At 40.8% G+C, this 12,169-nt stretch overlaps 1 protein-coding gene across 8 annotated transcripts in view; it reads left to right on the plus strand.

Annotated features, from left to right (window-relative positions):
- ncor1 (nuclear receptor corepressor 1) overlaps positions 1-12,169 on the plus strand; it is a 67,793-nt gene that overhangs the window by 3,786 nt on the left and 51,838 nt on the right. For 6 of the 8 annotated variants that reach the window (XM_037749163.1, XM_037749165.1, XM_037749168.1 and 3 more), the window contains exons 2-9: positions 2,034-2,216; positions 5,853-5,947; positions 6,121-6,328; positions 6,703-6,885; positions 8,430-8,543; positions 10,487-10,543; positions 10,699-10,751; positions 11,523-11,589. In XM_037749163.1, coding sequence (XP_037605091.1) covers positions 2,106-2,216; positions 5,853-5,947; positions 6,121-6,328; positions 6,703-6,885; positions 8,430-8,543; positions 10,487-10,543; positions 10,699-10,751; positions 11,523-11,589 — 888 coding nt within the window. In that variant the 5' untranslated portion in view covers positions 2,034-2,105. Of the gene's footprint in view, positions 1-2,033; positions 2,217-5,852; positions 5,948-6,120; positions 6,329-6,702; positions 6,886-8,429; positions 8,548-10,486; positions 10,544-10,698; positions 10,752-11,522; positions 11,590-12,169 lie in introns of those variants that run through there. The other 2 variants (XM_037749167.1, XM_037749170.1) reach the window with 2 other exon arrangements.

The raw sequence follows: 12,169 nt of genomic DNA on the forward strand, positions 1-12,169 counted from the left end.
AACATGACTTTGAGCAGCTAAGATAAACTTGGTAATTTCTCTTCAACTCACATGTTTAAATACAAGTGGGGGATTGATTTGTTCATCTTGGGTAAAATTACACCAGTTAACCATGGGTTTTTATTCAGAAATAATGCAAACGTGGAAAGTTGAAACCAACTGCTCATATGATTGGCTGGCATGGCGTGTAAGGCTACAGAGGCTGCACCTTTTTTACCACAGCTGCACAGCAGAAGTTAATTAAAATCGGAACAATTTTCCCATCAAAAAATATTTAAACTATGAAATGACACACCCTGCCAATCCCTTTTAACTAACAACAGATTGTTTTCACAAGACATGAATTTGCATGGCCAATTGATAATTATATGTCTCTCTGATTCAACTAATTTGCTAAAATTGGATCAAAGTCATAGTAGGCTAAACTACTTATAGATTTGAGCATGGACTTACATATCATGACGTGCCCTTCCCTGATTTGTCATGCCCCTATCATGTGAACCTTTTCCAGAAGAAAACAAAAGATGTCAGCCTTGACCACAAGTGGTTCATTTCAACATGGAGGATGAGTTACAAGCGTTGCTGACCCTGTTGTCTATGCTAGCAGCTGTTTGTGCAGTTAAATTCAGCATTTCGCCTTTGCTGTTCTTCCTTTGTAGTATTAACCAACAGCGCTGCTTCCTGTTTATACCATCACGCGCATGCCCCGTGAGTGTACGTGAATGGTCGTGTGATATGCGTTTTCGGGCGTAGTAGTATGGATGGTGATTAATTATGAAACGGCCCTAAAACGCTCCTCTGGATGGAGATCGTTTTTGTTTTGAAACTGAAATTAGTGTTGATGTGGTGGTAGAAACATGACGGTGCAACATGGCAGACTCTGAAGTGCACCCGCTCCCTATGTAGATATGAAGGGCTCATTCTAAGCTAACAAAAACACAATTCTTAGTGATGATTATACAATAATGAAAACATAGTTATGAATATTATGTTCCATTTCTGCAAATAGATCCCCTGAAATTTTACACACTGATCCTTTAACATAATGTGATTATTTCAATATATCTGCAAAATGCCTACTGGCCATGTTTTTGTTTATATTTTTATATACGTTTTTTTTCCAACAATACTCACTTGTGGCGGTCTTAGCATGATTAATGATTCTGTTCAGACCAATCAAACTACTCAGTTAAGGTTGAGGAAGATCTGAATGTTTGATGGACGGAGCGGAGGGAATTTAATGCCTGCATTTTTAATTATTATTAACATATTTTCTATTTATAAAGAACAAAAGAATCCAGGCTGATAACAAATTCAAAAGTCGAATCAAGTTAACTCAGTTATCCATTTTTGAAGAACAGGCTCCTGTTCTTTCCACCCACAGAAATCCTGTTTTGGTGTTTTCCTGAGCTGCAGCTGCACAGCCCAAAGTGTTTTTTTCATTAATGTACCAGTTGTTCCAAGATCATCCTTTCACTTCTGTTTCAAAAGCCGTGATTTATATTCCCGCCCCTGTAAGGTAAAGTAAGAGCTAAGAGTGATGTATTTTGGATTTGATTCTAACCTTATTACCCACACTGGCAACAAGATGTGATATCTGCAGGGTGGGCAGTGCTTTAGGCCTATACTCACCTGCATGGAAACACAGAGATATGAGTGATTTTTTTACTGTACTGACTTTCAAATAAGATCTGCGTTTTACCAACATACTATCATTAAGATTTGTGGCGCTCCCTCTTGTTGTGTCTAGTGTTTATGTAGTGCATACTGCCTTGATAGCACACTCTATGCTCGACAGACCTCTCACGATAGCTCATCTTGAGTTCTACACTCTGTGTGATGCTGCAGCAGCACTACGTCTCTCAAAAGTGCTGCATTTTTTTTGACACTACTATCCAATATTTTCAATATAACGTAGTATGATTTCATGTTAGGTGGCTGAGTCCTTTTCTTAGATTGTTCGTCATGCATAAAAATATATTTAAGAGGCTTCAATCTGTCTAAAATGTGACTGTGTTTCTGTCTTGGTGCAGGTGGTTTGTGTCTCCAAACATGGTCTAGCTCAAACCTCTGAAGCAGCAGCAGCCCACGAGCACTGAGTCAGGATGTCCAGTAGCTCGGGCTACCCCCCCAGCCAGGGGAGCTTCAGCAGCGAGCAGGGCCGGTACCCGCCACATTCTGTCCAGTACACCTTCAGCGGCTCGCGCCACCAACAGGTAAAATCGTCCTTCTGCATCGTTGTATTTGAGCTAACGGTCATGTTTGTCTTTGTCATAATTGGGCCAGCACTCAAGACACTGTGGGCTTTTACAAGTTGACTTTACTCTGAGGCATTGGAGGTTTATATGTAAGCAAACTTCTACGAATAATAATGATATATAGTAAATAACTTTTCTTAAAGTTACAGTGCTTTACAGCGAAATGGTTGGATCCTGAAATCAGAATTTAATTTATTCTTTCTGATATTGATTGTAAAGTTTGACTTGAGAATATAAGGCATCAAAACTATTTAACCGTTTAGACTTTTCAGCTTTTGTTGTACTATACAGGAAACACTTACTAAATACAGTGAACGGGTTACATTTGCAGTATGTCTACTTAGAGCTACATTTTTGCTGTAGTTTCCTAACCAACTGGATCAGGATTTAATTCAAGGTAATACGTTGGATTGTTGTCGTCCCATGCTCACGAAAGATTCGAGCCAGATTCAGCCAGATTTTCTAATAAAATTATTTGAACTCAGCGTTGACCTTGGTGGGTTGCGTTCAGACTTAAAAGTCAGGTCCGTGCAGAGCATTACTGATTGGATTAGATGAAGAGTTTGTTACGGTGAAGTGCACTAACAAACTAACAAGTACAATTTGAAGTTTATGGGATTAACCAGAGTTAATTCAGATTAATCAGAGATATTTGTCAAACGAAGCCTTTATGCTGCGCCCTAAATCTGTTTGTGCAGTTAATCTGAATAGGTAACGCGTGTCCACTGACCTCTTCGTCGCTGATTTGCAGCTACACACGGAGTCGGAGGTGGGGGTTCCGCCTAGCTCGCCGTGGTTTCAGCTGAAGGTCTCTCCGTTGCCTAAACCCAGCTGCGGCAGCAACAGCATTTTCACTACGTGCACACTAAATGTAGCGGATATTCAATTATTTACTGCTGTGGTAGCATTATTATTATTATTATTATTATTATTAGTGTTAATATTTTTATTGATTCTGGTTTTATTAATATTTTAAAGATTTTTTTTGGCATTTTCAAGCCTTTATGTATAGGGCAGTGGATAGTCTAGAGAGGGGGAGACATGCGGAGATGGCCGCAGGTTGGATTCAAACCCGGGCCGCTGCGGTTAGGAGCCTTGTTATCGAGGTGCCCAATAAGACACAAACTTTTACTATTAGTACAATTAATGCATGTTTATATATTAAACAAAAAAAAAAGAGAAGTTCAAATTACAATGCCCTAATTAAGATGAACAAAGAATCGTGGTAGTCATTGTCTCAATACTGAACAAATATTTGTGATATTCAGTTCAATCCTAATTATATGAAGTTCGTATAATATTTAATTGCTGCTCACTTTCCAGGTGCGTGTTCATTTGACTGTTATGACTGTTGGATCACGTTTGTCAGCCATTTTGGATGACACACTTCTTAGAAACTTACTTTCACAGAAACCTGTCGGCGGTGCATTTCTGGGCATTTGGAATTGTTTGCTTAAATCTGACTGGGCGTTATGAAATGTTTCCTGTAACTGCATTTGCTTGTTCAGGTTTGTTTGGTCTCAGTGTGCTGATAGTATGAATGTGTCCTTTAACCAATAGCTTTTTGATAAAAGCTTTGGAGTATTAAAAAGGTTTTAATCAGTTTTCTTGACGGCAACAAAATTCATTTTCGTTTGTCAGATCAGATCGGAGCAGTGTTACCGGTTTCAGTCATTTAATTGTGCTCAGACTGATGAGATGTTTGAAAGAGGGCCGAAGTCTTGCCCCACGTCTGGGCCAGCCCTGGTTCCACAGTGTGCTCGTACATGATCTGTTCTTATTGCTATATGGTCATCTCCACCTGTATTGATAATAAATGCATGTCCCTTCCTTGTAATTTTAATTTGTAGACCGGTTGCAACATATGCGTGTATATCAGCGGGAGATAAGTCAGTTTTTAGTATTTAGCAATTAGAACTCCAAATGCGGACAGTTGTGTCTATGTCTTGTACTCTTCTGCTCAGAGGAACTGCAGTTGTTGAGTGGTAGAAATGTCCATAGAGTTAATTTAGGAACTTTGCCTTTATTAGATTGAGTACAGCAGAGAGCTTACAGGAAATGAGGAGGGTGAGGGGGGGTGACATGCAACAAAGGTCCCCGGCCGGACTTGAACTGGGGATGTTGCAATTAAATGGTGAGTGCTTAAAGGCCCAGACACACCAAACCGACATCAAAGAACTAGCGGTGACAGAGACCAACTGTTTGCGTCGCCTCACGTCGACTACAAGACTACAGCTGACGGCCAACTAGCGCGTATGTTCTGCGCCTGCGTGAGAGGAAATAACACCACACCAGCAGGTAGCGGTAGTTAGGGCTGTCGCAATACCGCGCTATTGACAAGCCAACCGTACGGGATGGCAAGCAACCGCCACAACCACTATGTTCACGTGTGCCACTTTTTTACACTTTTACTCTGCTACAAATGGCAGCAGCGTGACGAGGTGCTGAGCGTCTTTTCTTCACTGAGCGCTGCATGTTTGGTGTTTTTCTTTCTGGTCGCCGAGAGTTGAAAAATGTTCATCTATGGGTAAAACGCCACAAAGACAAGTCGTCACATCCTACATGTAGCTACAAGTGCTGGACAACAACATCAATGGAGTAGAGAAATGAATACATAGACCAGCAGGTCTGCCCTCTCTCCCTACGGGCTTCAGCCTTCCCTTCATCCAGTGCGAGCACTCTACTTTGTACCGACATTTTGATATTTGGTATCTTAGCACTCTAACACAACTCAGCTGAAAAAAACACTGCGCCTCATTTCCCTTCTGTGTTCTGCATTTAACAATAAACAAGTATTTAATTTGTTTTAAATCTGTCATCTTTGTCATTAAAAAGCCCTAGCAGTAATCTCCGTATTTGTCATTCAAAAAGGGAAACCGGACGGCGGATTACAAGCCGTTGTTATGAGACGTGCATAAAATAAAGTAACTTCATTCCAGATGGCCATGTCATTGGGAAAATATCCGTGTTTCCGAATGATCAGATGAGATGAAGATGAAAAGGAGAAGAGACTTTTGTGTGCGCCCTCTTAAGTTTACTTGTTGGGTTGCTTTCCTCACACTCGTTTCTCTTCTCGTGCACTGATTCGCTTAAGCTGAACAGCCAATCAGAGTGATTTCTCTCACAGACGGGCTCCACCGCCGATTCAACATGCTGAATCGGCCATAAAAAGGTTGAATATTGCCAACGGTTCGGGACACACCACAAAAACTAGGGCGACAGACACTCACCTGACAGCCTGAAATTGTGTGTCAGGGCCTTTAGGCCATCAGGACGCCCCTCGGGCAGCTTTTAACAGCGCTCACAGACCAATACATCATCAGTGTTGTGCAAGCTGAGAGAAAAAAGACGTGACGCCAAAAATGATGCTTCGGGTCACAGTTTTGTGTGTAAAGCGTGAATGAACCAAAGCAGCCAGTGTAGACAGCTGTATTGATTAAAACTGAAGCATATCTGTTGCATGAGGTGGATGTGTTGCCCAGTGTGGACAGGACTTTGTCTCTTTGTAAGCATGATTTGTACTCTTTCATACTGTCGTGACCTTGATCAGATTGCTTTATAAATTTGTTCATGGTGTGTACCTCTTGCCTTCAGGATTTCACCGTCCCAGACTACCGGACTCACATGCAAGATCCTCAGGGTCGGAGAAGACCATCTTTACTGTCTGAATTCCACCCTGGAACTGAAAGGTACGGCTTAACTTTAAATTCTCTAAGTCTGTATTGGAGAGTAGTTTTTCCTTTTGCACTCCCTCAGGGATGCCGTGGATGTCCCCAGATTACAGTTTGGGAGTCATACATCCAGACAGCCAGATGTAGCCTCTAATATGTCCTGTAATTCTTTGTTTACTTCTGTTCTTCAGGCCTCCAGAGAGACGCCATGGTTACGAACAGCAGTTTCACTCCATCTCAGCCCAGTCTGAGCATGAGGCCTTGGAGTCTAAACGCCCTCGCATGGAGACTGTTGTCGAGGCCCACATCTCCCGTACGCCTCCCTCTGCCGGGGGTATTGTCCTGCCCATGACCCATACAGTGCAGGACAGTCTAAGATCCTCTGTGGAGGTCAAAAAGGTGAGCCCTGTTCCTCTTCACCTACTTTTGCAAACCAGGAAGTCACATTTGCATTTTTGTCCTTGCAGAGACAAACTGAGTAATGACACTTGACTTTTCTATTGTTATGCACTATTGAACTACACCATGGTTTACAACACTAGTGATTGTAGTGACCTTTAATAGCCCTCTCCTCATAATGAGAAATAACTTCTGTCTTCTCTGTGGTTTATAATGTCAGTATGTGTTTGCGTGTACTATTAGCAATAGATACAGATGATATAGATGGATATAGATGCAGAATATGCCTGCAGGACTGGATTGAATAATTCGGCTTTGTACAGATCTTGAGCTGTAGTTTTTTAAACTCAATTTACCTTTTTTGTTTTTGCCAGGAGTCTCAGTTCTCTGTCAAAGTGGAGTCCCCGTCTGCAGGAGGACCTACACTACACATGGGCGATGACCAGGACGCTTCTCCTTCCAAACTATCCAAAGAGGAGCTGATCCAGAGCATGGACCGCGTGGACCGAGAGATCGCTAAAGTGGAGCAGCAGATTTTCAAGTTGAAGAAAAAGCAGGTTGGTTACCTAATACCTAGTGAAACACTTCTTCTCACAACATGCACCAAACCCAATGAATCATTGGATGAAAACTTGGCACAACTAATGATTTCTCTTGTTATTTTAATTAAGCTATAACCAATGACAGGCTGAAGTGATTGTCATTTTAGAACAGCAATGAGGCGTTGTTAATCCTTGTTGTTTTTATAAAATGATGTGTAATTATAAACCACTAAGCATAAGTTGTCAATGTCCTGAACTGGATTTGTATTTAGTGTAATTAAGTTTTAAAAGAACAGGATTGACGGTGACTGTTTACTGACAATGCTGTGAATTTGTTGAGGTGTGATGATTATTGTATATACAGCAGCCGTCACTTGTTAATAATCCAGATACAATTTGAATAGATGTATTGTAAAGAGAATAAGGAAGAGTTCCTCACATGCGCAGTAGATTGCTACGCTGCCATTTGTAACCTAGTAGCTGCGTGGACAAGACGGACAGGTCCGTGTAGTCATAACACATTGCCGGTACGCGGACATCCACACAGAGCTTACACGTAAACCCTCTGATGAGGACATTTATGTCACATGGACCCTCACGTACTCGCAGACCCGCAAAGTATAACTTCGGTTTAAGATTAAATTATTTATTGTCACATCACCAGCAGATGATAAGGAATTTGTTTTGGTGCGCTCAAACACAAAACATATAATCACGTGGCACACACAACAAAAACATACTGCCACAATACAATACAGTATATATACATTATATACAAAATGTGGTATAGTTCAGACATGGAGGGGAGGAAACAGCCAATCATTTTTGAAGCCGTGCACATGACTCCAGAAGTCTCCAGAAAGCAATTCATAAGATACTTTTACAGATCTATGGCTTAACAAGCTTGTTCCCATCATCTACTGTATGTCTTTTCCCAATAAGGTGCTCGCAAGGAACTGAATTTCTAGAGCTACGGGCTTATTTTTCCTGTCTGGATCATCTAGTTCTTAATCTCGTTTGTGGCTGCTTTTCTCCTGCTATCTTTTTTGGAATTCGGTCTCATTAGATAGGAATGTAAGATGAGCTTTGCCGGGACAGAGTATGTGTCTTTTTTTTCAATCTACGTTTTCCCAAAGATTTTCAGGGATTTATTGTTTATTTGAGGTATTTCAGGAACTCCTAATCTCTGTAACCTGGTAGTTTACATAACCTTTGACTTGTAAACATTGACCTACCAAACACTCACCAGGTCAAACCTTCAGATCTGTTTAAAAAAACAACAAAGAAGTCATACTTGAACAAGCCTGTAAGAGAGTAATCTGATAATGCCTGCATGTGCCTTAGATATCAGAAGTGGAGATCAGATCAACACCGTGTACACGCATCCACCAAACAACATTTTCCACCATATGAAAACGAATACAGACAAAAAACATACAAAATGTTTAATTGGGTTGTGAATAGAAGAAAGGAGGCTCCCTATGTTCTCTTTTGTGTTTTGTGTGTTTTTTTCTTGTGTGCTATTGGTCAAAATGTTTTGTGTTGGTGTTGTCTCTTAGCAACAACTGGAGGAGGAAGCAGCAAAGCCAGTGGAGCCAGAAAAGCCAGTGACCCCTCCCCCAGTGGAACACAAGCATCGCAGCATAGTCCAGATCATCTACGATGAGAACAGGGTTAGTCATCTGCTGCGAACATCGAGACACACAAGCATTAGTTCTCCTCAGTCATTCTGTTTGTGTTCTAAACAACTGCAGCTGTTCTTGTATCTATCATCTCTGTGCATCCTCAAAGCTGGAAGTAGCTTGTTTTTGTTTTCCCACCAGCCAGGGTTAACCAGCTAAAATTGTGCGGAGCCGCGGCACGCTCTGCACAGCAGGGGATAACCATGGCGACCACAGCACAACCAGTGACAATCTCTTATCTCAAAACAAGCCATTTTTGCGCTAAATTGATGCCTGAACATGTGTCTTTAAGTCTCTCTGCATTCAGCTCTCAGTGCTTTTGTTGCTTCTAACTGAATCTCTGTGGTTTGGAGTTTAGTTTTCCCTCATGCGCCTGTTCCTGCTTTCAAGTATCCACCTTATTTTACTGTTTTAACTCCGCTCAGATATGGCTGAAAGCGAAGTTACTGCTGATGCAGTTTCCTCCTGCTGCTGATTTACATTAAATTGTCCACTGGCAAACCAGTGGGAGGCTTTTATTGTGGAGCAGCTACAGGAAACTTAAGAGTTAATGTAGCGTCTCTAGTGGTGCTGTCTTTCAATAAACAGTGGTGTACATGCCGAGATATGGGTTTAATGTTCGAGTTTGATCACAGCCCAGCTCTGCGCGAGTATCCCTCCCATGTCGAAATACAGCATTTGGCATAGCGATGTTTTGATTTTCAGACGTAATATTATAGTATATGCATTACTGATGTTAGAAATGTTTTTACTGCAGTGCAATTTTGTCAGATATTTCTCAATTTATTTTTGTCTAACTTTTTTATAAAGAATTAAGAATACAATAAGCTAAAAGTCAAGTGCACAGGCATCATTATCTCATTATCTGTATTTCAGCTGAACAATAGGGGAATGAATGAGTGTGTGTGTGTTTATGGAGGTCACTGTAGTTCATGTCCGTCAGACAATGTTGTGGTAGGAGAGTGCTGAGACACGCCTTCCTTCTCAGTCAGCCATTAACCCTTTAGGCTGTAAAGCTGCTCCAGCAGCATGCACAGCATCCAGTCTGGCAGCTGCGGCTGTTTGTCTCAGTCTGTAGATGTGGGCTTATGAAAAGGGGAAATCAGGAGTTATCTAGTATCGTTCTGAGTATCTTGAATAAGCTGCCAGTCCTTTACTGATCCAGGAAAACTGTCGTAGCCAACCATATTAATTATGCAGCAGAGTGTGAACGTTCTTTTTTATTTATTTATTTTTTTCTTGTATCACATATCGCTCCTTTCAGGCAGGTGCAACTGCTCACTTTTAAATGTATCATTTGCAGAGGCTCATTAATTGAAGCTTCCGTTTATGCTGTAGCCACTAAAAATGTATCATATCAATTATATTTGTATATAATTGTATAATTAGTATAAGTATATCCCACTTATAATATTGATCGTCAGATGGAAGGTTTTTCCAGGTGAAATGTTTTGTTTTTGAATACGCTCCAATTGCAGTTTCTTTTTACTTTTGTAGACCTTCAGGGCTCAACAGTAAGAGCTGCCAGGTTGCCATTGGCAACCATTTTTTATCATGCATAAAATAAGGACTGCAAACTGCAAAATGTGCACCCAAAAATAAATATTTTTTTAAAATATTTGTTGCATTAATGATATTGAAATATGGCTGAATTGGATGATCCTGAACGAAAAACAAAAAGAAAATTTGTGAAGTCTTGGGAGGCAAAGTATCCTGGCATCGTTGAGCTGGATGAAAATTATAAGAACTTTTTTATTCTTTTTTGGCACATTTACATTACATAGCTACTTGTAACTGCATAGTATCTTAATTACTCAAAATATAAGGTGACTAAAAATGGCAACCATATTTTCAGTTTTGACAATCAAAAGCTGAAAAGTTCGTGTTGAGCCCTGACCTTGTAATTAAAATACAATCTCTTTTTTTTTTTCTAGAAAAAAGCTGAAGAGGCCCATAAAGTACTGGAAGGTCTTGGTCCTAAGGTTGAGCTGGTATGTGATTTAATGGTTAATAATAATTTTTGCCCTTTCATGTGCTTTGAGGAAAAGGTCATGCTTAGCTCAGTAGCAAGTTAGATATTACTGCTTGCCTAATAGCTAATGATTAAACCACTGCCTGTCCCTGGTCTGCTTTTTCCCCTTTTTAGCCCCTCTACAATCAGCCATCAGACACAAAGGTGTACCATGACAACATCAAGACGTGAGTATCTACATTTCTTCTCTAGATTCATTTCATGAACATCTGTCGGCCTAGACAGGTGGAAGAACATTACATCAGACGTGATGCTTAGCACACTAACAGGATGGGAACCATCTCAGCTGAGGAAAGTGCTGGAGGTAACGCTGACCTCAGCAAGATAAACCCAGCTGATAATTCTGTCTAATGTGATTGCCGAGTCGCCCTACAGACAGTAAGGAGAGTGATTGAGAAAGGAAGTGAAAGAACATGTGTGTCTGCAGTAGGTGTGTTTTTAAAGTAGGGTTGTGTTGGGAGGGGGGCTGAAGGCCAGGCCGTCTAGGATAAACGCCTTATCAGTGTGTACCAGGAGAGCGGCCCATCTGGCTCAGTCTTTTATCAGGACAGAGACCACCTCTGTGTGAATCTGCTCTACGAGCCACACTCTCAGGGTCAGCTCTCTAACTATTCTCCCCCCACAGCCGCCATCGTGAGTCAACACAACAACACAAGAGTTCCCAGTATTTTGTAGCTGCAACAGTGCAAATAAACAATGATGTCCATAATGTTTTTTTGGTGGGGTCGCTGGAGAATATATCAAGCTCTATCCCTCAAAAATATTAAAATTTACAAAGGTATATGTGTACTAGCTGAAGGGAATACATATCTCTTGCCTTTTCATTCTGAAATTTTTTTTGTAGGGCATTACTTTTTTATGTATTATGCTTTCTGGTAAATTTGCTAATGAACATAGCTTTATCACCATTTCACTGATTGATTGTTATTCTCTTTTAGAAACCAAGTCATGAGGAAGAAGCTCATATTGTTTTTCAAGAGGAGGAACCACGCTCGTAAACAAAGGGTAAGTGTCCCTGCTGTTAGGAAAAGCATTGTGGAAATCGTGTGGCGCCACCCATTTCCACGGTCACATCATACCTGACTGCTTGCACTCAGCTGACCTCAGCTGACCTCAGCTAACCAGGATGTATATTATTGGGATTGTTAAAGCTTTTGACACATTGTCTCTTCCCTGTTTACTCAAAAGCTATGTAACACAGAAATTTAACCAACTGCAGTTTTTCTGATTTTAACATTTGCATGTTAAGTGAGAACACAATTTGAATATACACGTGAGCAATTTAACTGCACACTTTCTCTCTGAATCTTCTCGTCATCTTGAAACTCAGTTCGGAAAAAAGTCTGTAGTTGTTTGAATGTCCATGTTGTTAGACAGCTCACTGAACATTTAGTGCTGATTTGATATAATCCCTAAAATAAGAACTATTACTAGGTGTTTGTGTAGTGCAACCAAGAACGGTTATCAAGTCTAAGAGTACAGCCATGCCAGCAGCTCTGTGAGGCTGGACTTGAGCTAAACACTAACATCAGCATGTTAACATGCTCACAGTGATGATGCTGATGTTTAGCAAGTATAATGTTTA

The sequence above is a fragment of the Sebastes umbrosus genome, chromosome 17 (genome assembly GCF_015220745.1).
Source record: "Sebastes umbrosus isolate fSebUmb1 chromosome 17, fSebUmb1.pri, whole genome shotgun sequence".
NCBI lineage: Eukaryota > Metazoa > Chordata > Actinopteri > Perciformes > Sebastidae > Sebastes > Sebastes umbrosus.